This window comes from Pelmatolapia mariae, linkage group LG14, assembly GCF_036321145.2.
Source record: "Pelmatolapia mariae isolate MD_Pm_ZW linkage group LG14, Pm_UMD_F_2, whole genome shotgun sequence".
NCBI classification, from domain to species: Eukaryota; Metazoa; Chordata; class Actinopteri; order Cichliformes; family Cichlidae; genus Pelmatolapia; species Pelmatolapia mariae.
Window position 1 is genome coordinate 34,158,315 of NC_086239.1, and position 24,526 is coordinate 34,182,840.

At 39.9% G+C, this 24,526-nt stretch overlaps 1 protein-coding gene across 1 annotated transcript; it reads left to right on the forward strand.

Annotated features, from left to right (window-relative positions):
* Nucleotides 1–8,177: 8,177 nt before the first annotated feature.
* Nucleotides 8,178–17,635, forward strand: LOC134640946 (cytochrome P450 2F3-like). The gene is made up of 9 exons (XM_063493054.1): nucleotides 8,178–8,348; nucleotides 8,529–8,691; nucleotides 8,822–8,971; nucleotides 12,422–12,582; nucleotides 12,789–12,965; nucleotides 16,030–16,171; nucleotides 16,299–16,486; nucleotides 16,593–16,734; nucleotides 17,454–17,635. The coding sequence occupies exons 1-9, from the start codon at nucleotides 8,178–8,180 to the stop codon at nucleotides 17,633–17,635; spliced, it is 1,476 nt and encodes a 491-aa protein (XP_063349124.1).
* The last annotated feature ends 6,891 nt before the right edge of the window (nucleotides 17,636–24,526 follow it).

A 24,526-nucleotide genomic window follows, 5' to 3' on the forward strand; every position in this document is an offset into this window, starting at 1 on the left:
GTGGGATAAAGAACTGTGGAAAAGCATTGGGCACTGAGTTTCATGTTTGCCATGCTTGAAAGAGAAGACTGAAAGATGGCTGGAGAAGAACAAGAGGGTAAATGAAAATAAGATTGACTGACGACTCCAGAAGCAGAATGGAGGAAACCCCATGATAAAATATGCAGGGGGAACTGGAGGCTGGTCAAGAACAGTGTCAAATGACTGGGGGGCACTGAGGCGAAGGAACTGAATGTGGTATTTTGCCAGACTGGAACTTAACGTAAAAGAAGACGACGGAAAGATCAAGACAGAGAAGAAACAGACTGTGTTTGCTTTGAAGGCCAAACAGGACAGTGGGAAGAGAGGGACCAAGGTCAGGTGAACCAGGACAAGTTTGACTGCGAGCATATAGGAGATGATTGGGTTGAAGTTGAACGCTGGACTCTTGAGGTTTTAGGGATGTCCACCACATCACAACAAAGAGGTAAACAATACAAAAGGTAAAGATAATCAAAATAACTGACAATTATATTAATGAATAGAAAACACACATATACAAATTGTTACATGTGAGATTATTTTCGAAACGAATCAGAAGTGAGATAGTTTGAATGTAGAGCTCAGTGAAAAGATGCATAAATTAAATATGAATACATGAAAATGCAATGAATACATAAGGATGCAATGAAGAAGCAGCTTACATTCATGCAATGAAGAAACTGCTTACACTTAATTAAGATGATCACCTGGCATGCAATGAAGAAAACAGCTTACACTGCATTTACATGACCACATAACGCAAGGAAGAACACGCTTACATACATGACATAATTGCTATTTTGACTAGAGAAAGAGAAATGGGTCGTTTAGTGGGCTGTTTAGTGATAATAATGAAAATGTTTTAGTTTGTTATTTTCAGGAGTAAAGCAGACCCGGACCAATTCTCCAGATGCAGGAGTCTGAAGAAATTACAGGTTAACATGGATGGATATGTTAAGGCAAGTTTCTGGTTGAATTGCTTACAGTGTCCAGGAACCTGACAGCAAGCCCTAACTGGTGGCGGAAGATCAGGAGGGCTGTGATTTAAGGTGGGGAAGTAAAATTTGGGTTAGTGATTGGGGGACGGAGAAAACTGACTCTTTAACTGGAGAATGGGAAAGTGTCTGTGAGATTGTGAAGCCATATATGCAAAATAGCACACACAAACATACGCAATGAAGATCGGCTTGCTACTTGTATGAGTGATAGAATGGTGTGAATGTTTAATAAAGTGGTTGAAGTAGTTTAAAACGGTGACTTAGGAGCGCTGTTGCACTGATTGATAAAAGCCAGTGATTAGTATAGAAAGAAAATGAAAATAATTGAATAATGTGATAAGGTTTAAACATGTATTTATCTTGTGACTAAGTATGAAAATTAGTTGGAGAGCTAATGTGAGTGATGACAGAGGAGCTTGCTGTGTGTGTGTGATTGAGGCCTTGAGGAAAGGAAGCAAAGTAGACAGTTGAGAGGTGTAAATTTGATTAAGAGGTTTATAAATTAGTGTTGACACATTGTTATAACGTGTTTATATCTTAGGCTGAATGTGAGTATGGTAAAATGCTTAAAGGGGGATATTGTGTACGAAACGGTGTAGCTTTTTACGTTTTGGGTGTGTTCTATGGGTGAAATTTAAGATTGTTGAAGATTTTGAGGTTGTTGTTTTATTTTTAAAGAGGGAGTTTTAATAAACATGGACATGTTTAAGGGGTTTTGTAACAGTGCACTTATAAAGAAAAAACCTGTCAGGTGATTTTGTTTTGTACTTTGATGAGCTAATACTCAGCTCTCTTTTTCTCATTTTTGTTCTAAGCAGGCCTGCAAAAGACAACAATGAATAACGGCGCCGACAATAGTCTCAGGAAAACAAAAAGTAAGGTGACCTTTTCCGAATTACAATGGGTCAGATTGTGGGTCCCTGTCTAAGAGGATTGCAGCGAGCCAATCCAGTCCAAAAGTATAAAGAACTATCTTCTTAAGAAACGAGTAAAAAGAAAATAAATGATTATATAAATAAACTGAGTTTGCTGAAGGTGGTAAATCTGATTATTTGTGTGGAGGTCTACCAACACCCGATGTTAATGCGTGTGAGTGAATGTGTGGGAATGGACAGGATACATAAGCACATCCCTACCTCCTCCTTTTTTCTGAAACAAGACCCAATTTACAATCTCATTTGTTTCAGAAACATCAAGATAAAATGGTTCGTCATAGTTGGGTGTGGCCAGATCTGTGGCTCTTGACAGATCTTGTTTCAGTGAAATGAATGCTGTCTCTGTGGGTGGTGTCCATGGTAGTTCAGCCTTAAGGTTTCGAACGCCCACCTTTTTTATCAGGTCCCATAGGTTGGACCGACTGGACACTGACAAAAGACTGGACTAAGGTTGGACACATGACTGATAATTGTTCTGTTTTAACTTTTCTTTTATAACACAGGTTGGATCATAAGTGGAGAAAGTGAGTATGAAAGGTGATGTTCTGGTTAACACACAGGCTTTTGTTTATAGGACGTTTCAAGGATGCAGGCTGTGGATGGAGCCAAGAAGGGATTTTGACATGATGATTAATTTGATTTCATTCCTTAAACACAGGTTTGAAGGCCCGGAGCAACTATACCTAATATGATATGATTAACTTTTCTTTTAATTCCCTAACCGAGTGAAGGATTTTGAGTTTGTAACACATGAGATGTGTCACAAAAAGGGGGTTGTTAATATATGCGATTAGCTACATGAAATGTGCTCTTTTAGGGTTACTAAGCAAATGTCTACGTGACCTTTACCTAACAACCTTTGTGATGATAAACTTGTTTACCGACTTGCTCTCTTGTAGAACATACAGACTTAGGAAAGGGGAACCTCAGCTCTGAGTTTTGAGAATAACTCTGTTAAGTTGACAGGAAACACGTCGGAATAGCCATATAGGGCAAATGTATTAGAGCTTGTAATTAAATGTGGGACTTGAAAAGAGGAAGCAAATTTGGTACAGGACGTACTTGAGATGATCAGATGAGAGAAGGAGAAGGTCAGGAATACTTTAAAGTAAGATTGAGAAATTAAATGGGGTAAAAGGGGGTGTAGCTTCAGGGCAGTTCACAGCCCGGCGTAAACGCAAGGTGCTGTCACACAGCTTAAGTTATTTGGTTGATTTATTTTATGACAAAATAATAAGGAAATATTAAAAATATACAACACGTTGAGGAGATCTCTTTTGTTATATTTTAGTGTTTAACATGGAAGATGCCTCTCTGGAGCTTCTCTCCTGATGCTACCCCACCAAAAGACGCTTATCCATAGAGACTATGTCAGCTCCCAAACAGACAACAACAAACCAAGACTAGCAATAAACAATCTAAACATAAATAATAACAAATAAAGAACAATACAGAATAAAAATTTGAACCGAAGAATAAAATAGTGAAATGTGGATTATTAAATATTAAGTATTTCTCCTCAAAAGTCTCTGTTAGCTGACGCCAAGCGGTCGCAGCAGATGGCTGCCCGTACCTGAGCATGGTTCTGCCGGAGGTTTCTTCCTGTTAAAAGGGAGTTTTTCCTTCACACTGTTCCCAAAGTGCTTGCTCCATAGGGGGTCACAAGATTGGTGGGTTTTTCTCTGTATATATGAAGCACCTTGAGGCAATTTTTGTTGTGATTTGGCGCTATATAAATAAAATTAAATGGGAATGTATTGAAGTAAACTTAAATGTTATAAACTAGGAATTAGTTCATTTCTCAGGGGAGAAATGAAAAAACGGGGACTGGTGTTAGGAATAAAAGCTATATTTTTAATATGAATCTGCTCATTATCTTGTTTTATGTACTTTAATAATGAAGGCTGGCTTGTAGAGCAAGGCCACCTTTTACTCACAAACAAGTGCTCAGCCAGACTGAAAAACAGGAAGTTTTAGTGCACAAGGCATATTAATAAATATAGACACAAAAAGAGGAACTCCCCATATAAACAACATTCAAAATGTGTGAAGTATAAAGTACCGAAATAACACTATATAAGTCACAGCTGATGATTCTAATGTTAGAGAGCTCTTGCAACTGGCGTCTGAGCTGTGCAGAGGTCGCTCTTAAGACAGGTACTTATGTAGGTTAATATAAGGTTGAGCCCAACAGAAGCAAGGCACCCTAAATGCGCACAGCATGCAGCAGGGGTTGCCAAAATAATAGGAAACAGCACATGTAGGGAGAGAATACTGACTAAAAGTTGTGACTAACATAGTGTGGTGGCTTATGTGAACTTGCAGGCGTTCACTATGACATCATTAGCACAACAGAGACTGAGTAAAGTTTTAGATGCTCGAAATCTGACACTTACACATGAAGGAATCAATATGGCAGATTTAATGGGATTAGGAGGACCTAATTATTGTACTAAGACAGCAGAACTTGAAGGGAGAGTCAGGGAAGATTTAAAAGCAGGACCTGTTGGGATTGGGGATTTAGAGATTTTTCATTGCTATCATATAATCTGCCTTATGATGACTGCATTAATAACAGGTTGTACAGTATAATTTTAATAGTATTGAATATGTTTGTGATAACAGTGATGTCTCTATTTACAGGTTGAGTTTATTTCAGACACAATGCATAACTGTGCTTGTTTAGAGTTGATGTTCCGTCCAAAAGGGTTTTAAGCTTCACTGGTGAGAGTGTCCAGGTGATGCATGTTGAGGGAAGATGAGAACATAGCAGGTTAATTGCATGCACGCTTACAAACACACATGATTTAAATATAGGCCAGGCCGAAGGCCTGGACTTTATGTAGCTTTTAAATTTACAGCTCCTAACTTGCAGGAATGGCGTGGAGTGTAATAAATGAATGGAAAACATGATTACAGACACAAACATGTTATGGATTTATTTTGTAGGGTAAAGGTGGACCACATGTTGCTTTGTTTCTGCTTGGCAACTACTGAGCCGGGTGAAACAAAATGTTGTAGATAATGGAAACTTGTCTAAACTGGCATTAACAGTAACTTTTGCATGTTATGTATATGCTTGAAGCAAAAAGAGGCGTAAATGATGATAGAAAATTTTGAAGTGTGTTTTCTAGCGGAGATTTAGGCTGACATAGGGATGGTGTATATTTTACCCGGGGTGTTTTTAATAGAACTAAAAGCGTTGCTCACACACATAAAGAGTATTGAGATTAAGTAAAGTTAATATAATGGATAGAGCCCAGAACATGATATTGTCAACCGACTTTGAATAATTCAAGGAATATTAGATGAACACAGTAGGTTAGTGAGGTGTAGCAGAGAAAGGCTGTTTGTTTTTTATCCCTTACAGGAGAAGATTTCCACTAGAGAGGGACCCAGAAAAGGAGCAGAGACCACTTAAGCATCAAGTGTTTTCAAGTGGGAGCTGGTGTTTTATTACTGGACCACCTAGAGGACATGAGGTGGTTGTCTGATTTGCTGAGTCAGAGCACGGCTAGAGAGGGTCAGAGCGAAGGAAGTGGACCTGGGAATGGTGGTTTCGGGGCCCATGATGCCATTAATGGATGTAGAGGTGACAGAGTGGGTCGAGGAGTGACACAAGGAAATGGTGTGGTGATGTCTCTGGAGAGACATCAAGAGAGGGAATTGTAGAATTAAAGAAATTAGTTTACTGCTGAACTGTATATAACCACCATCCTTATCATTACATTAATTATCATTTCATCAAAGCATTTATTGAAGCTGTCGGCATGATGTTATAATTTGTATTACAGGGGTTATCATAATCAAATATTAACATGTTTATTACAGGTGCAGTTATAACCACTTTAAATCGTTGAGGTAAATCTATCATTTTAAAAGCTTATAGTTACAGGTGACACAAGGAGGACAAGTCCATGGAGACCTCAAAGGCCTGAGATCATCACCATATTTTGATGGATGCCAGAAAGGGGAACTTCTGTGTCTGCAGTTATCTCTTAAAATACATGAATGTTCTGTACATGCAAATTATGTGACTGTAAACGCAAGAGGGGGCGTTACAATACCCTGATGTTATAAAAGCAATCTAGAGTGTATTTTGGGTAGAGATGTACAACTGATGTTTTGCAGTTTGCACCTCTCCACGCTGCGTGCATTCATTAAAATCAATTGTTTGACCGACCTCTTCTGGACCATCATTGTTTTACTCTCGTCCTCAATTTCGAACCCGTAACAAGAGCGAAGGTAGTCAGAACTGGGACGATCAAACTACCAGAAGGCAATATTGCAGACATTGAGGACAGTTACAAGTACCTGGAGATCCCACAGGCAAATAGGAACCACGGAAAGGTCGCTATGATGATAAGAACAAGATCTGGGCTATCAACACCTTCGCTTGCCTGTGATCAGGTACCCTGCTGGGATAATAAGCTGGCCCAATGGGAGATAGAGGCCACTGACATCAAGATGAGGAAGCTCCTGACCATGCATGGTGGGTTTCACCCCAAGTCCAGCACCCTGACACTGTACACTAAGTGGAAGGAAGGAGGCCAGGGACCAGTGAGTACCACTGGTACTGAGTACCACAGTCCAGGATGAGACAATGAACATCCACATTTACATCAGGAAGATGGCCCCAAGGGACCACTCAGTGAATTCCTCAGGCAACAGAAATCCATGAAAGAGCAGCAAGAGGAGCAAGAGGAGGAACCATCATGGAAGGACAGGCCCCTGACTGCTATGTACTATTGGCAGATGAAGGAATCAGCTAACATCCAGAAATCCTACCAGTGGCTAGACAAAGCTGGACAGAAAGACAGCACAGAGGCACTAATCATATCAGCATATAAACAAGCTCTAAGTACAAGATACTAAGAGGGTGGGATCTACCACACCAGGCAAGACTCAAGGTGCAGGCTGTGTAAAGATGTCCCTGAAGCAATCAGCACATAACAGAAGGGTGCAAGGTGCTAGCAGGAGCCAATAACCATAACCAAGTGGCTGACATAGTATAGAGGAGCATCTGTGCTGAGTATATCCTGGAATTCCCAAGGTCAAAATGGGAGATGCCCCCTAGGGTGGTCAAGAATGACCAAACTAAGATTTGGTTCAGATGCAGACAGGCAAAACGGTGATGGCTAACCAACCAGACATTGTAGCGGTGGACAAGCAGAGGAAGATGGCCATATTGATAGATGTAGTGATAACGAATGACAGCAACATCAGGAAGAAGGAACACGAGAAGCTGGTGAAGTACCAAGGGCTCAGAGAAGAGCTCGAGAAGATATGGAGGGTAAAAGTAACAGTGGTCCCAGTGGTAATCGGAATACTCGGTGTAGTGACCCCCAAGCTAAGCGAGTGGCTCCAGCAGATCCCAAGATCGGAAGAACATCCAAGATCTCTGTCAGGAAGAGCACAGTTCCCAGGAACAGCAAAAGTACTGCGCAGGACCCTGAAGCTCCCAGGCCTCTGGTAGATGGCCCAAGCTGGAAGGAAGGGTGAGAGGGAATTTTTTTGTATATATATGGGGTAAAAATGAAATGTAGTTTTTTCTTTTGATGCCACACACTCTAAAATTCAGCTTCTGATGAATAGGACCATTTTGAGAAAAGTCATGAAGTATGAGATGAAGGAGTTTTAAAATGGCAAGGGGTCACCCACTTGGCTGTTCTAGTACATCAACCGTCAGAAAACATAAAGTATATTTTATGTTTTCGTCCATAATGTCCAAGCTGAATAAAAAAATGTTTCACAGCAAAAAAACATAATAAATTGAAAGTTAACTAAGAAGAGTGGTTAATCAGTAAGCCCACCAGTGTCATATTCCATGCTTACACAAACTCCCAGTTAAATATAAACAGATCTCTTTAAGAACAGTTTATATATGACTGTCCTGGGTCTTGAAGACAGGCTTTTGGGTTGTTGACATATTAATTTCTATTTTTATTACAGTTTCATTTTGATTTATCCTTTTCTGTTAGTATAGTTTTACTCTTAGTTAGACTTTGCAGGCTTAATCCCAAATTATATTGTCTTTGAGTTCTTTCAACAGGGCTCTCTGTCGCTTTATTTGTGTAGTTGTAGTGTGAACTTCATAGTTCACATAACACTGAGTCTTGTTGAAATTTCTTTTTGCTTCTAGTTCCTTGACTTGCTGCTGTCTTGTATTTTTTTTTTTTTTTTTTACAAATTATTTGATAGTTTTTAGATTATATAGAGCAGGATGGAATCTTGTGCAACTGTGATCTTGGCAGGTTTAATCTTAGCTCTGCTGTGGATGTTTAATATGAAACACAAAAGGAACTGGAATTTGCCTCCAGGACCCACTGCACTTCCTCTCATAGGAAACCTTCTACAGATAGACAAAAAAGCACCTTTTAAAAGCTTTGTTAAGGTAAGAGTTCACTTTTTAAAATATTGTGCTGTTTTTTAAGTTGTACAATAATTTTTCTCGTAATTTGAGGAGACTGACACACTTTTTATAAACACACTGAATTTAACTTTAACAGTATGTTGGCATTTAGACAAAACTTCAGATGAATGTTTATCATTTAAACAATTCACATATCTTTAGTTCAGTGAAACCTACGGGCCAGTGATGACAGTATACCTAGGCTGGCAGCGGACAGTACTTCTGGTAGGATATGATGCTGTGAAAGAAGCCTTGGTGGATCAAGCAGATGACTTCACAGGCAGAGCACCAACTCCATTTCTACACAACCCTAACAAGAAATATGGTAAAGTGTGATCACTCAAATATTTTGTCTTTGTCAAGGCACAAGTGAATTTGTTTCCTAGTGCTTTAATTCTTTCATGAATCAACATGGCTTCTCTTCCATTACTTTGGTAAGTGGTTTAACCTTTCAGGTATAGGGAGCAGTAATGGGGAACGCTGGCGTCAGCTGCGACGCTTCACACTGACCACTCTAAGAGACTTTGGGATGGGACGCAAGGGGATGGAAGAATGGATCCAAGAAGAAAGCAAACACATGAGGACCCAGATGCATAAATTAAAAGGTATAGTTTCATGTGCTGAAAGGTCCTTTCACATGAAGCTGATGTGAAAAGGGCTACTGTGCAATATGCCAAGCTAAGTTTACTATGCACAGCCTATTTACCTATATTTATATTACATAAAAAATTTAAACGCCAATACGTGAAAACAAATACATACATATTTTGTTATCTACAGCATTATGTGGAGCACTATCACCCCTAGTGACCACACCCAATACCTTTTCATACAATTCCACTGCAACTCTGGGTGCTCCAAGTGTACACACTCTCTGGGATGAGAATGCTCTAAAGCACATGTGTCAAAGTCAAGGCCTGCGGGCCACATCCGGCCCGGCATACATTTATATCCGGCCTGCGAGATCATTTTATATAGATGTATTATTATTGTTATGCATGTCCCGGCGATATGAGGCGCTAATAATATACAAACTACAGATCCCATAATGCAGCGCTGCAGCCTCCTCGCTGAACGCTAGGCTAACTGGGAACATTCCCGCATCAATCAAGTCAAACTTGTTATTGCGAAGCTAGCCGCTCACAATGGCGAAGAGAAAAGTTGATTCTGAAAGCAGAGCCTTTCAGCGCCAGTGGGTGACTGAATATATGTTTACAGACATTGCCGGTAAACCCGTGTGTCTTATTAGTGGAGCTAACGAAGGAACGAATTTAATTTAAGACGGCAAAACGTCAGGATAAGCTGAAAAATCTAAATGCAGAGCAGAAACTACAGAAAGTAGAAGAGCTAAAGAAGAATCTGACATTTCAGCAGACTTTTTTCACCAGAGCAAAATCACAAAGTGAAGCTGTTGTGAAAGCAAATTTTATTGTAGCAGAGGAGCCACATCAGCCCGGTACCACTCTGAAGAGCTGCATGATGAAGGTGTGCGACGTCTTGTGTCCAGACAAAACACAGATTTTGGCAAATGTGAGCCTGAGGAGAAATACGATTGCTGATCGGGTTTGTGAGATGGCCACTGATTTAAGAACACAGTTGTGTGAAAGAAGCAAAAACTTCATTGCATACTCTCTTGCTGTGGATGGAAGTATAGACATGATGGACATTGCACAGCTGACCATCTTCATTCGTGGAGAGGAAATATTGAACATTAAATCGATGCACGGGACAACGACAGGAAAAGGCATTTTTTTAAACGTATGTCAAAGTGTAACCGACACGAAACTGCCCTGGGACAAACTTGTTGGACTTACAACAGATGGAGCGCCGGTGTTTTGCGGTGAAAAAAAACGGACTAGTCAGCAGGATGTGAGTAAAGATGCAGGAGAACTGTACCGGTGAGTTAACAGCATATCACTGCATCATACACCAGGAAAGGCTGTGTGGTAAAGTCCTAATAAAAATGGAGCATGTAATGATCACATGCAGCTCGAACCTTGTGTATGCTTTCATTTATTTTTCTGAGGTTTTTGGCTGCATGTTCATATTTCTAACTTGCATAATTTTGACAGGATATATTTTTATGAAGAGCAAAATATTTAAAGTTAAAGTTTATTTATTTATTTTTAAGTTTATTTAATCTGGAATAATATTCCTGTCTGTTTTTAGTGTTAAAGTCACTGACACATCATGCAAGATCACCAAAAAGCAAACACAATAAATTGAATATGAACATTACAGGATAGTATGTTACTAATGGAAAATAATCAGTCTTCACTTTAGAAAAAACAGAAGCATATTACAGTGGGCTAATCCCACTAACCCAATATTCTCAACTAGAGCAGGGTGATATGGCCAAAAAAATCTATCACGATATATATTTGAAAATTTGCGATAACGATATAACTGACGATATAATTGATGCGAGACAAAATACAACTCCACAACTTTACTAGCGCAAAAAAACCCCCATCCATTTAATTTCACTTAAACAAGAAGCTGTTTTTTATGTGCATTAAAGTTATATAAAAATTTAACTGTGCAAATCCAAATTCCTTGCTAAAAGTTTAACCAAAAGGCATTTCCATTAGAAATGGGCTGACATATCCTGAGCATAACATGTATAATATCCACTGAAGTTAAAAAGAGGTGCTTTGCAACATTAAACTGCAGTGTGCCAAATAAAAAAGTCAAGTACATATTTTTTGGACCATAAGGTGCACAGGATTATAAGACACATTAAGCGAAACAAAGCAGTCAGATACATCAAACTTATTCAACTCATTCTTCTTGCTTCCTCCACTTCTGTACCATTGATTCATTAATGCTGTATTCTATCACAGCTGCTCTATTCCCATGTTGTTGCAGTATATTAATGACTAACCTATTGTGGATGGATTATCTCAGTTGTTCTCCTGACTGAAGTTTGGTCCATTTACAGCATCCTACCATGCGATTGCATTTGTCTCTAACCATCAGGAACCTTCACGTTAACTTTTATCGAGTGGAAAAGTGTTAGCGTTCATCCTCCAGCTTCACTGTTTATGTTATGCTAACATAGCTGTGTCGCTAGCGATCACGTAGCACATCATTATATACCAGCTAGCCCAACTTCAGTAACCCTACAAACGTCACTGCTGTTTAGTTTCCTGTCTTCATTTATGTTGGAAGTGATAGCAGAGCAGTACGTTTGAATTTTTTCAGAAATCTCTCAGTCAGAAGATGCTATATCATGCTTAGGTAACTAGCGAAACTAGCGAGCTAACTTCCGCTAACTTCCTGCTAACTTCTAACTCCGTTAAATGTAATAAATTCTGTTTTCATGGATGCCTGGATGTTAAACTTCATAGTTACACCTGGTAAAGCAGCAATGCTGATCGTTTTATTAAAGATGAAAGAATTTAGACAGTTTTTAACTCTCAGTGATGCTGCAGTGTTCGTTTGACTTTGGGACCTGAAGCGGGCGGAGTTTAGGACCCAGATTACTCCCAGATTTACAAGCACCTTAGTCCACATCACTGAAGTTGCACCATTTTTACCAACGAATTCTGGTTCATCGGTTTCACTCAATAATCGGCCATGTGCATATGAAAACAAAGGCACTGCGCGTGCGCGTTTTACCCATATTCTATCGCGATATTTCATTTTCTTATTGTTGCCTAACATTGTACCGGTAATACCGTGAACGGTATAATATGGCCCAGCCCTATTCTCCACTACTGAATCGACATCCACCACCAACACCACCACCAAAAAAACAATATGATCTGCTAAAACACAGAGTTTTTGTGAGCTTCGGGTTGTTAACACATCAGGATGCACAACTGATATCAGAAATCACAGTCAAATGCATGAAAACACCATTTTCTGGAAAGCCGTGTGCCAACAAACATACGCTTTGAATCTTTTCAGAAGTTGATTAGCCAGGACCAAACTTGTAATAGTTTGAAACTGAGAAGAGCAGACTAAACAGTGGGAAAGTCGGAAGTGTGGGCATGTCATAACTAAAGTGAAGTCCTTAGTTAATTTGACAGATGATTCCCCTTCTCTTGCAGGTGCACCATTTGATCCCACATTCTTATTGAGCCGTACTGTGTCTAACGTGATCTGCTGCCTGGTTTTTGGTCAACGGTTCAGCCATGAAGACAAGCAGTTCTTGCGCCTCCTTACCATACTTTCTCATATAGGAAAGCTTAACAGCAGCCCTGTGGGTCAGGTAACTGAAAGTGGGAGCAGACATTCAAAGGGGAATTAAAAATTAAATACAAATGCTTTTTAATTTAGTTTTTATATTTTCTATAAGAATATATACATCAGAGTATGTCCTGCATCTTTTGAAAATCATACTGGAAAAATTATCCAAACACAGTACATGCATCGTCTCTTCACAAGACTGTATGGTGCTATGCTTCCTTACAACAGATGTACAACCTCTTTCCGAAACTCATGGACCATCTTCCTGGCCCCCACCACAAAGTTTTTGCAGAGTATGAAGAGGTGAGAAAGTTTATCATGATGAAGATCCAAGAACATAAAGGCACATTGGACCCCAGCTCCCCACGAGACTACATAGACTCCTTCCTTATTCGAATCAACCAGGTTGGAAAACTTAAGCATAATTTATCAAAGAAAGCTCAAAACTACAACTACTGTCTAGTATATTGTATAATATGTGTATTCTTGTATATGCTCAATTTAGCTATGACTGATTTTAAACACTCCTCTGTGACTTGTCATCTTATTGTGGTTGAAAGGTTTGCATGTTGCTGGGGGAATTTTTTTCTGACAGGGTCTCTCAAGGAACAGTGGTCCTGGGTAAGGGACCAAATGAAAACTGATTCAGATAACCCCTATGAAGGCTTTTGGGACAAGGAACATTATCCCTCTAGTGGGTCAGGAGCATGATGTGAAGTTAAAAGACCTCCAGCTAGATGTGGTCAGACTTATTTCAACACGTTGCATGGGCTCTGGAACCAAACTCCTGTTGAGGGTCTGGACTCAGTTCCAATCTGCAGTTGCTTGAGAGGCAGCAGGCAGGGGTCAGTATACTTGTATCTCCCCAGTTTTCTGCCTGCACATTGGAAGTTTCACTGGTGGACAACAGAATTGTTTCCCTACTCCCTCGGGTCGGGGAATTGGCCCTGACAGTCGTTTGCACTTATGTCCTTAACAACAGTTCAGTACCCAGCTTTTTTTGATGTCAGTGAGTGAATGGAGAGTAACCAGACTGAAAAACGTATGGTCCTAATGGGGGGAATTCAACACTGGCTTGGACAATCACACTGAGATTTGGAGGAGTGAGCCTTTGAGGAGTGGCCTGCCTAATCTGAACCAGAGCGGTGGTCAGTTATTGGACTTGTGTGCCAGTTTGCCTATAATGAACACTGTGTTCCAGCAGAAAGTTGTTGATAAGACCGGGTGGCACCAGGATACCATAGGTTGCATGGGAACAATCCGTTTTGTTATTGTATCAGATCTGTGGCCACATGTCTTGGACACTCAAGTGAAGAGAGGAGCTGAGCTTTCAACTGAACATCGCCAGGTGATATTTTAGATCCGGTGGCGAGGGAAGGATGTTGAACAGGTCTGTTCAAGTGTATACTAAGGGTGTTCTGGAAATGGTGGAAAGATTTCAAGTACTGGTCCTTGAAATCTTCAATTCATACAGCATTCCGAGGGAGGTTGGAGACATTGTGCCATATATAATAAGTTTATTAATGCCAGAAAGTTGATTCTGTTCATCTGGATGTAGCATTTTCAGTGAAATGTTTTCACACTGAAAACATTACGTCCAGATGAAAAGAATCAACTTTTTGGAATTTCCTCACCTGGATAATTGAGCATGTATCAATACATTTATTAATGTAGGTCTATGGACTATGTTGTGAACCTACATTGCCTAAGCAACTGTATGGACAGTTGCCTGTGAGCGGAGGGTAGCACTAGCAGTAGCTAAAGAAAAAATGTGAATGTTGAAGTTTAGTGAGACCATGGCGCAGACTTTCGGTTGGCCTTGAAGTTATTCTCGCACATCATCAGCTGACTCAGGAGGGGAAAGCAGTGCTCTACTCATATAGTATATATAGTTGATTGTGGCAGACTCAGACTTAACTAAGAATATAGAGTGGTGGAGGCAGGCATACGCCAAGGATCTCCTCAATCTCACTGGTACGTCTTTCCTAGAGGAAACACGATCTGGAGACGAGGGGGATGACTCGCCCATCACTGGGTCGAGGTTATTGAGGGAGTTGAACAACCCCTTTGCAAGGCCCCTCAGGGATTCAACCTGAGTTCCTTAAGGCACTGGATGTAAAGCCTTATCAAGATCTGGGCCAGAGTGTTAAACTAGGATAATATTTCCTCTCAGCAAAGAGTGGAGCTGGTTAATGTGTTCCAACTATAAGGGGATTATGCTACTCAGCCTCTCTGGGAAGGTCTAAGGCAGGGTACTTGAGAGGAGAGTCTGTCTGTTAGTTGAACCTTGGATTTAAGAGGAATGTCCTTGTCACAGAACACTGACCGCCTCTTTATCCGCACAAGGATGTTTGAGGATTCATGTGATTTTGCCAAACCACTGAACAGTGCATGTAGACTTGGAAAAGACATTCAACCAAGTCCCTTGATGGATTCTGTGTAAGGTGCTTAGGGATTATGGGACCCCTGATTCTGTTTACTTTTTATGGACAGAATTTCTAGATGTAGACAAGTGACGGAAGGATTCCACTTTGGGGGTCTCAGGATGTCCTTGTCTTTTGCAGATGAGGTGGTTCTGTTGGTTACATCAAGTGGTGACCTCCAGCTTGAAGTAGAGTGGTTTGTAGCCAAGAGTGAAACAGTGGAAATTAGAATTAGCACTTCCAAGTTTAAGGTCAAGGTTCTCAGCCGGAAAAGTGCATCCAAGTGCTGCTAGTGGCTAGCTTTAACCATATCTGGGTTTTATTCACAAGTGAAGGGAGATTGACAGATGGATTGGTGATAGTTGCAGTGATGTAAATGATATGTAGGTCTGTTGTGGTGAGCATAAAAGTAAGGTTGTTGATTTACTGGTTAATCTATGTCCCTCACCAATGGTCATGACCTCTAGGTAGTGATCGATAAAATTACATTGTGCAAATAAACACCAAAAATGACATTTCTTCAAAGGGTGGCTGGTGTCTACTATAGAGATAGAGTGAGGGATGTGGTCATTTGGGAGAGACTATACAGAGAGGAGGTCCTTGGGCAGACATAGGACATTCTAAATAGATTTCTCTCTTGACTGGCTTGGGAACACGTCTGTGATCCTTCTGCATAGAGAAAACAGCTAAGTTGAAGTCAAGGAACAAAACAGAATAGGACTTACTACGGGAGAAGTTGGTTTCACTAATATGGTTAGTTCAATGCTCAGAGTGATGACTGAAGGATCTCTTCCAACTTAAATAATGGTAAGATAATCAACTAATGACAAACAGGTGAGCTTATTCACCTCAATGGGCAGGAACAAACAGGCCATAAAGGATCTCGTCATGCAAAACAAGGGCATGGTTAAATGCACACACAAATATACACTCACACAGACAGAAAGAGAAAAAATATTAACAGAGAGGAAAAGAAAAAGAGAGACGGATAGAAGGACATGGGAGCACAGGAGGTCTGGAGAACAATGAAAACTTTCTTCTCTCAGGAAAAGGAGATTTCCACAACTGAGTTCCACTATGACAATTTGGTCTCTACAATAATGACTCTGTTTCTGGCTGGAACACAGACCACCAGCTCCACCCTGAGATATGCTCTTAGCGTGCTGATTAAATACCCCAAAATACAAGGTAAGTTTACAAAACAAGACCTTGAATTTACTTTACCAGCCCTAATACATTATGGTTAGGAATAAGTCCCTTGGTGGAAATATAAAACAGATCAGAGTGGTAATCATTTCTGCTTTGCTGTGTCCAGAGAAAATGCAGCAAGAAATTGACACTGTTATTGGAAAAGGCCGTTGTCCCAGGATGGAGGACAGGAAGTCCCTCCATTTTTCACTTGCTGTCATCCATGAAGTGCAACGTTTTCTTGACATTGTCCCTCTCAGTCTCCCTCACTACACACTGAATGACATATCCTTTAGGGGTTATACAATCCCAAAGGTATTCTCAATTCCAAGATCTCATGTGTATTACAGAATCTATTGTATATCAAGTCAGAGAATAATGTTGAAAGCAGCAACACTAACAAGATATATGTTTTGAATAGGACACTGTAATTATTCCGCTGTTGCACTCTGTGCTAAAAGAGGAAAAGCAATGGGCCACTCCCAGGTCCTTCAATCCCCAGCACTTCTTGGACAATAATGGCAACTTTAAGAAAAGTCCTGCATTCATGCCATTCTCTGCAGGTAAAGAGTCAACACACAGTTATTGATCATCCAGTTCTTTTGCATGTTGATGTAATTTTTGTTCCAAATATTTTGATATTTACAGTGAAAAGCAATTCAGGGCTCTAGAATGTGACCAGTTTGGACGCACATGCGACCTAATTTCTCAATGGTGTGACTAAAAAAATCCTAGGTCGCACCGGTGTGACCAGCCATTCGAGTAAAAGAAGACGTCCCTACAACTCTGAAAGTCTCTGTGTGGTCAACAACAGACACACACACTATGCCCATATCATGGTCTAAACCATTTTGAGATAGTCAAAGGTGGGACTTCTTTGATTAGCCGTGGTCCACATATTTCTGTAGGCCTGCGTGTGTGTACGTTTGAAAGTGCAGGCGGATAGAGATAGGTGAGTAACCTAGGCCCGATAGATTCTCCATCATCTCCTCCAGATATAGCTGTGGGTAATGACAAAAGATGAAAAGAACGATTGATATCTTTTTCCTTAAGGCCTGATCCATCAACCTCTCAGGTTGTGTCTAACACTGGTCTGGAGACGGCATAAGATAATGAGCCATATACGTTTGACTCTGAGCCAGAGCCCACTGAAAGTAAAAGGGGAACCCTAACCCTGGCGCACCTAAGAAAACAAGTTAGGCACACCAGTGCAACTGCGGCAAAAAGTTAGTCTAGAGCCCTGCAATTATTTTTAATCAGAGTCCTTTGTGTATCTCTACAGGGAAGAGAAACTGTGTTGGCGAGTCTCTGGCCCGTATGGAACTTTTTATTTTCATAGTATCATTGCTGCAGGATTTCACTTTTTCCTGTGCTGGAGGCCCTGACAGTATAAACCTCATTCCTGAAAACAGCAGTTTTATTAATGTGCCCCGCAGATACCATATCATGGCCACACCTCGTTAAAAGAGATGATTTGTTCAGACAGAGTTATAGTCTGTTTGAAGCACTCGAACAAGGATGTCTTCATCAGCTTCTTGTGAAACAGTGATTTGATGTTTATTTTACAGTTAGTTTGCTAGTACCTCACTGATGTAGAACACACAAGCATTACATGCAAATCTTTCATCTCATCATAACTGTGTTTTCTGTTTTTTGTCATTTATTCTTTTTTTTTTAATGAGTTATTGTTTAATGCATTAATTGGACTTTTTTTCTCTACAGGCAATAAATATTACTACTATCTTGAACAAATAACTACTATAAATGGCTTTACACCTATCAACAAATCATAAAGACTTTTATATATCTCATCATCACTGTTAAAACTGTAGAAAACAAAAAAATACAAGGATTAACATGAATTAATTAAAAATTGCTCTCCTGTCTGAAATGTTGTTTCAAAATTAAAATCTTAGTATTTGCTTTAATAACATTCACTCCAATGATGTATTCAGTTTTCACAAGTGTAGCACAATGTTAACGCAGCTGGTCGGCAGAGATTATTTTGACCTCTTTTGGGACAACATAGCACATTTTTTAACTACTTGGGGTAAACACACGTGAACCCTGCAAAGAGAGTCCGAGGTTATCCTCTCTCTTTCCCTTTGACAGCTGGGAAGGACCCAGCACCTTGTAACACTAAGTGGAAAGGAAAGTGGACGGTTGGAAGGCAAGGCAAGGCAAGGCAAGTTTATTTATATAGCACAATTCAACAACAAGGTGATTCAAAGTGCTTTACAGAGACATTAAAAACAAAAACAAATAAAAAGCACGATTTAAAATTGATTAAGACAAGCAAACAAACAAACAAACAAACAAACAAACAAACAAACAAAACAGTATTTAAAATCAAAAATCAAAACAGTAGATAAAATCAGAACAGTAGATAAAATCAGAACAGTAGATAAAGTCAGTAGTTAAAATGTAAGTTTTGAAATTTAAGCTTAAAAGTGTGGATTTGGTGCTTTATTCAAAAGCAGCTGAGAATAGGTGAGTCTTCAACCTGGATTTAAATAAACTGAGTGTTTCAGCTGATCTGAGGCTTTCTGGGAGTTTGTTCCAGATATATGGAGCATAAAAGCTGAATGCAGCTTCTCCGTGTCTGGTTCTGACTCTGGGAACTGATAAAAAACCGGATCCAGATGACCTGAGGGATCTGGAAGGTTCATACTGGGTCAGGAGGTCACTGATGTATTTTGGTCCTAAACCATTCAGAGCTTTATAAACCAGCATCAGAACTTTAAAGTCTATCCTCTGACGGACAGGCAGCCAGTGTAAAGACCTCAGAGCTGGACTGATGTGGTCCACTTTTTTGGTCTTAGTGAGGACTCTAGCAGCAGAGTTCTGAATGAGCTGTAGTTGTCTGACTGATTTTTTAGGTAGACCTGTAAAGATGCTGTTACAGTAATCAAGCCTGCTAAAGATGAATGCATGGACTAGTTTTTCCAGGTCGTGTTGAGACATCAGATCTTTTATCCTTGAAATATTCTTGAGGTGATAGTAAGCCGATTTTGTTATTGTCTTAATGTGTTTTTCTAAGTTTAGGTCTGCATCCATCACTACACCCAAATTTCTCGCCTGGTTGGTGGTTTTTAGGTGTATAGATTGAAGTTCTCTGGTGACCTGTAATCGTTTTTCTTTGGCACCAAAGACTATTACTTCAGTTTTGTTTTTGTTTAGCTGGAGAAAATTGTGGCACAACCAGTCATTAGTTTCCTCAATGCATTTACCAAGAGCCTGTACAGGGCCTTGGTCTCCTGGTGACATTGTGATATATATTTGTGTGTCATCTGCATAGCTATGATAGTTTATTTTGTTGTTCTTTATAATCTGTGCCAGTGGGAGCATGTAGATGTTAAACAGAAGGGGTCCCAAGATGGAACCTTGGGGAACTCCACATGTGATACTTGTCTGCTCAGATGTGAAGTTACCTATTGATACAAAGTATTTCCTGTTTTCTAAGTATGTTTTGAACCAGTTTAGTACAGTTCCTGAAAGACCTGCCCAGTTCTCCAGTCGTTTGAGTAATATGTTGTGGTCAACTGTATCAAATGCTGCACTGAGATCCAGTAAAACTAAGACTGACATTTTTCCACTGTCTGTATTCAGACATATGTCATTAAACACTTTGGTCAGAGCGGTTTCAGTGCTGTGGTTCTGTCTAAAACCTGACTGGAAGGCATCATAGCAGTTATTCTGTGTTAAGAAGTAATTGAGCTGTTGAGAAACTGCTTTTTCAATGATCTTACTTAAAAATGGGAGGTTTGAGATCGGCCTGTAGTTATTCATTTGTGTCTTGTCAAGATTGTCCTTTTTCAGTATAGGTTTAATTACAGCAGTTTTTAGTGATTCTGGAAACACACCTGACGTTAAAGAAAAGTTTATGATCTGTAACAGGTCTGACTCCAAAGTCTTTGAGACCTTTTTGAAAAAACTCGTTGGCAGGACATCTAAACAGCAAGAGGAGGAGTTCAGTTGACCTAAGATGTCCTCCAGGTCTTTGTTGTTAATAGGGTGAAACTGTTTGATGGTGTTTAAACAGTTTTTTGGTGGACACAGTACATGTCCTGGATCTGCTGTTGATGTACCAATTGCTTGTCTAATCTTTTGGATTTTTTCTGTGAAGAATTTGGCAAAGTCATTGCAGGCCATGGTCGAATGAAGTTCAGCTGCCACTGACACAGGAGGGTTTGTTAGCCTGTCAACTGTAGAAAATAGGACCCGAGCGTTATGACTGTTTTTGGTGATGATGTCAGAGAAGTAGGACCTCCTTGCACTCCTCAGTTGTAAATTATAATTGTGAAGTTTCTCTTTATAGATGTCATAATGAACCTGGAGGTTTGTTTTTCTCCATCTGCGCTCAGCTTTCCTACACTCTCTTTTTTCATATTTCACCAGTGTGGAGTTTCTCCATGGAGACTTCTTCCTTCCAGAGATAACCTTCACCTTAATGGGAGCAATAGTGTCCATTACATTTAACATTTTAGCATTGAAGCTAGTGACGAGCTCATTGACTGAACCTCTGGACAGGTCAGGTGTTAATGGGAAGACCTGGTTAAAGATCTCACTACTGTGTTCAGTTATACACCGTTTTGTGATCACTGCTGTTGATATAGTTGTGTGGGCTGAGATTTTACTTTCAAAGAAAACACAGTAATGATCAGACAGGCCCACATCAGACACAGTAACCTTTGAAATGCTCAGGCCCTTGGAGATCAGTAGGTCAAGAGTGTGTCCTCTATTATGTGTGGCCTCTGTTACATGCTGAGTCAGCCCAAAGTTGCCCAGAGTGTTACTCAGGTCTTTAGTCCCTTTGTCCTGAGGGTTGTCCACATGGATGTTAAAATCCCCAACAATAATTACACAGTCGAAATCAACACAGATCACAGACAGCAGTTCACTGAGGTCATTAAAAAAGTCTGTGCAGTATTTGAGAGGCCTGTAAACATTAAGAAACACAACTTTGGATGGGGCCTTCAGCTGTAACGCCACATATTCAAAAGACTGAAAACTTCCAGGAGATAGCTGCTTACATTGAAATGATTCATTAAATAAGACGGCAACCCCTCCTCCTCTCCTGCTCACCCTGGCCTCACTGATAAAACTGTAGTTAGGAGGGGTCGTCTCGATGAGAACAGCTCCACTGTTACTTTGGTCCAACCAAGTTTCAGTTAAAAACATAAAATCAAGGCTGTGCTCAGTGATTAAATCATTAATTAAAAATGTTTTCCCAGCTAAAGATCTAACGTTTAATAAAGCCAACTTAAGTGTTTTAGAGGTATTATTTGCCCCCTCGTGTTTGGGAGCAGTCTGTGGCACACAAGGTATGTTTACTATATTTAAAGATCTTTTAGAGTGCAGCTCTTTGTGTTTTGACCAGGCCACATGTCTCCTTCTGTCACCTAAAAGTACAGAAATTTTGAAACCTTCTAATAAACAGGGTCCCAGCTTCTCCTGGGAAAAGTCACCACTGTCATAATCCTCGCAGCCCGGACCCTCCACACATCACACATCAGACTGCGGAGACAGAGCATGAAGGTGGTAAGGAGGAACTAAGGGCGGCGAGGCTGCGCAGTGTAACTTTGGTTGCTCTGTTGAGGGCGGGGCTCGATGGCGAACCTTTGGCTGCTCTGGTGGGGGGTTAATGGGGGACAAAAAGGGATTGGGCCGGGGGGTAGATCTGAGCCCAGCATTGACCCGCTCCATCATCTCCTCAGTGAATTTCAGGTGTGGGGAGGAGGGAGAAAGGGAGGGGGAGGAGGGTGATGGCCTGTCAGGGGTTTGGGGGACTGGGGAAGCACCAACTATGTATCTAACTCCAGTAGTGCTTGAAGCCAAGTCAATTCCATGCAGACTACCTAAATGATCACAGCTAGTACCTCACTGATGTAGAACACAAGACCATTACATGCAAATCTTTCATCTCGTCATAACTGTGCTTTCTGTTTTTTGTCATGTATTGTTTTTCTGTTTGTTTTTAAAAAAAAAAAAAAGAGTTATTGTTTCTTGTATTAATTGGACTGTTTTTCCTCTACAGTCAATAAATATTACTACTATTTTTAACCAATAACTACTGTAAATGGCTTTACACCTATCAACAAATCATTAAGGGTTTTATGTAAATAGTCTCATGATTGCTGTTAAAAGTTTACAAAACCAAAAAAAAAAAAAGTCTAACAACGACAAAGTAAATTTTAAAAAAATTGTTCTCGTGTGAAATTTTGCTTTAAAATTTAAATCATAGTATTTGCTATGGAAGCGTAGAGCTGACACCCAGGCAATAAAACAATAGAGGTATATCACGTTATACGTGAAAACTTTATTGTTCTAACAATATTCTTTTCATGTTTGTACAATATACTATCATGTTAGTACATTATACTTTCACGTTTGAATGACATAATATCACGTTATTACAATATACATCACGTTACAACAAAAAACCTTTAACATTCATACAATATAAATATTATATTGTACGAACGAGATAATTATATTGTTTGAACAATAAAGTTTTCACTTTATAACATATCTTTTATTGTTTGAACATGATATATTCGTTTGCCTTAAAACATAGTGAAGTGGATGGCAGTGCAGATCAGAGTGCGAGAACATGGCTTGTTTATCGGAATTAATTAAGTTCTATTTTATGCTTGGATTGAGGCATGGGGAGATTTTTCTGTTACTGAGCAGTTGGGACAGTATTGTGATAAGCATGCAGACACTCAGAAGAAACCTAAAACGCATGTGGCTGTACTGGAGAAAGAATGAGTCTGAGCCGACTGAGGTGGCACGATTTCTTTTTGATCAACTGGAGGGACACGGGAGGCTCCATGGATACAAACTACACCAGCTGAACTGCATTTACACAGGTTATGTTGTCACGCAGAGTACTGCGAGACATTTACTGAAACATCTTGACCCTTATGGGGTTGAGCAATGATGCAGAAATCGCCTAATGTGACGCACGTATGTTAATCCTGGACCAAATTTCATGGCATGTTGACTTCTAGGACAAACTGAAGCCTTTTGGAATCTGTATAAATGGAGCCATTGATGGCTTTTCCAGAGTTACGATTTGGCTTCAAGCCTATTCAACAAACAATGATCCCAAAGTCATTGCTGGATATTTCATAGCAAAAGTAGAAAAGAAGATGGGCACACCTGCCAGGATTCGCTCTGTTTTGGGTCATAATGGCAGAGATGCAAAGATTCTTGCATTGGATTATGGATCGAAACAGTTTTATTACTGGGTCCAGCAATCACAATCAGCGTATTCAAGGCTGGTGAGCCTTTCTGAGACTCAGCACTAGATAAATCGTTTCCAGGAACTAAAAGACAATGACTGTTTTTCTGGATGTTTTTTGGACAAGCAACTCATATTGTTTACATGCCTGAATGTCATCGAGGTATGTAACCACATTTATATTCTTTTATTGACTCAGTGTGTGTGTGTGTCTGTGTGTTAGAGAGAAAGAGAGACACAGAGAGAGAAAAAGTTCGCTTTAACACCCACCATGCACATAAACCAGGCTTATTACCATTATGTTCAGGATATGAAAAAATGCATATTTCACTGGCCAGAAACATAAAATCACACTGTTTAAAAAAAGTCACGTTCAGTAATTACTTTCAGTTTTCCACAATATACTGTTATTCTTGTTGTTGAGTATTTTTGATAAACTCTGTTTTTCTGACTGATACTGTGTGGTGCTTTTGGTCAACATGTTGAGCCAAAGGAAATGTGTTCTTGTGAGATTTTTTTTTAAATTGTTAATATTTAACAGGAAGAGCTGCAGCAAGTTGCACATTTGTGGAACACCCACATAATGCGCAGAAGCAGAAATGCAGTTGCTCCAAGTGGACGTCCGATTCTCATGTACACCATCCCTAATCTTTTTGGAGGACAGGATCATTGAAAAAGGTTGCTCGGGAGGCAGTGGATGCTTGTAAGCAAGAATGCCAACAAAAAGGACCTTATACCTGTGATGGAACAGTTTTCAGCTTGTGTTGCCTTATAATGTCAGAGAACTTCTTACTTCCACCAAGCACAGCCCATGAATCCATTGAACTGTATCTCTTCCTCAGAGCCTATATACTGAAGGACTTGTAAACCTAAAAAACATTGGGCTTTGGGAATTTTTACTGACAATAGAAAAGACAATTATTATTATTTTGTTTTGATTTTCTGTTCAAGATCATAGCAAATGAATGTCTAAATATATTTAACCAAATCTATGTTCTCCAGTGAAGAATCAAAATTAAGCCAGGTCCTTGACATTTACAAGTCCCACAGCCCCAACTGGGACTACGGTTCCTGTACTGCTACTTATTCATTTTAAGCGGAGATCTTTA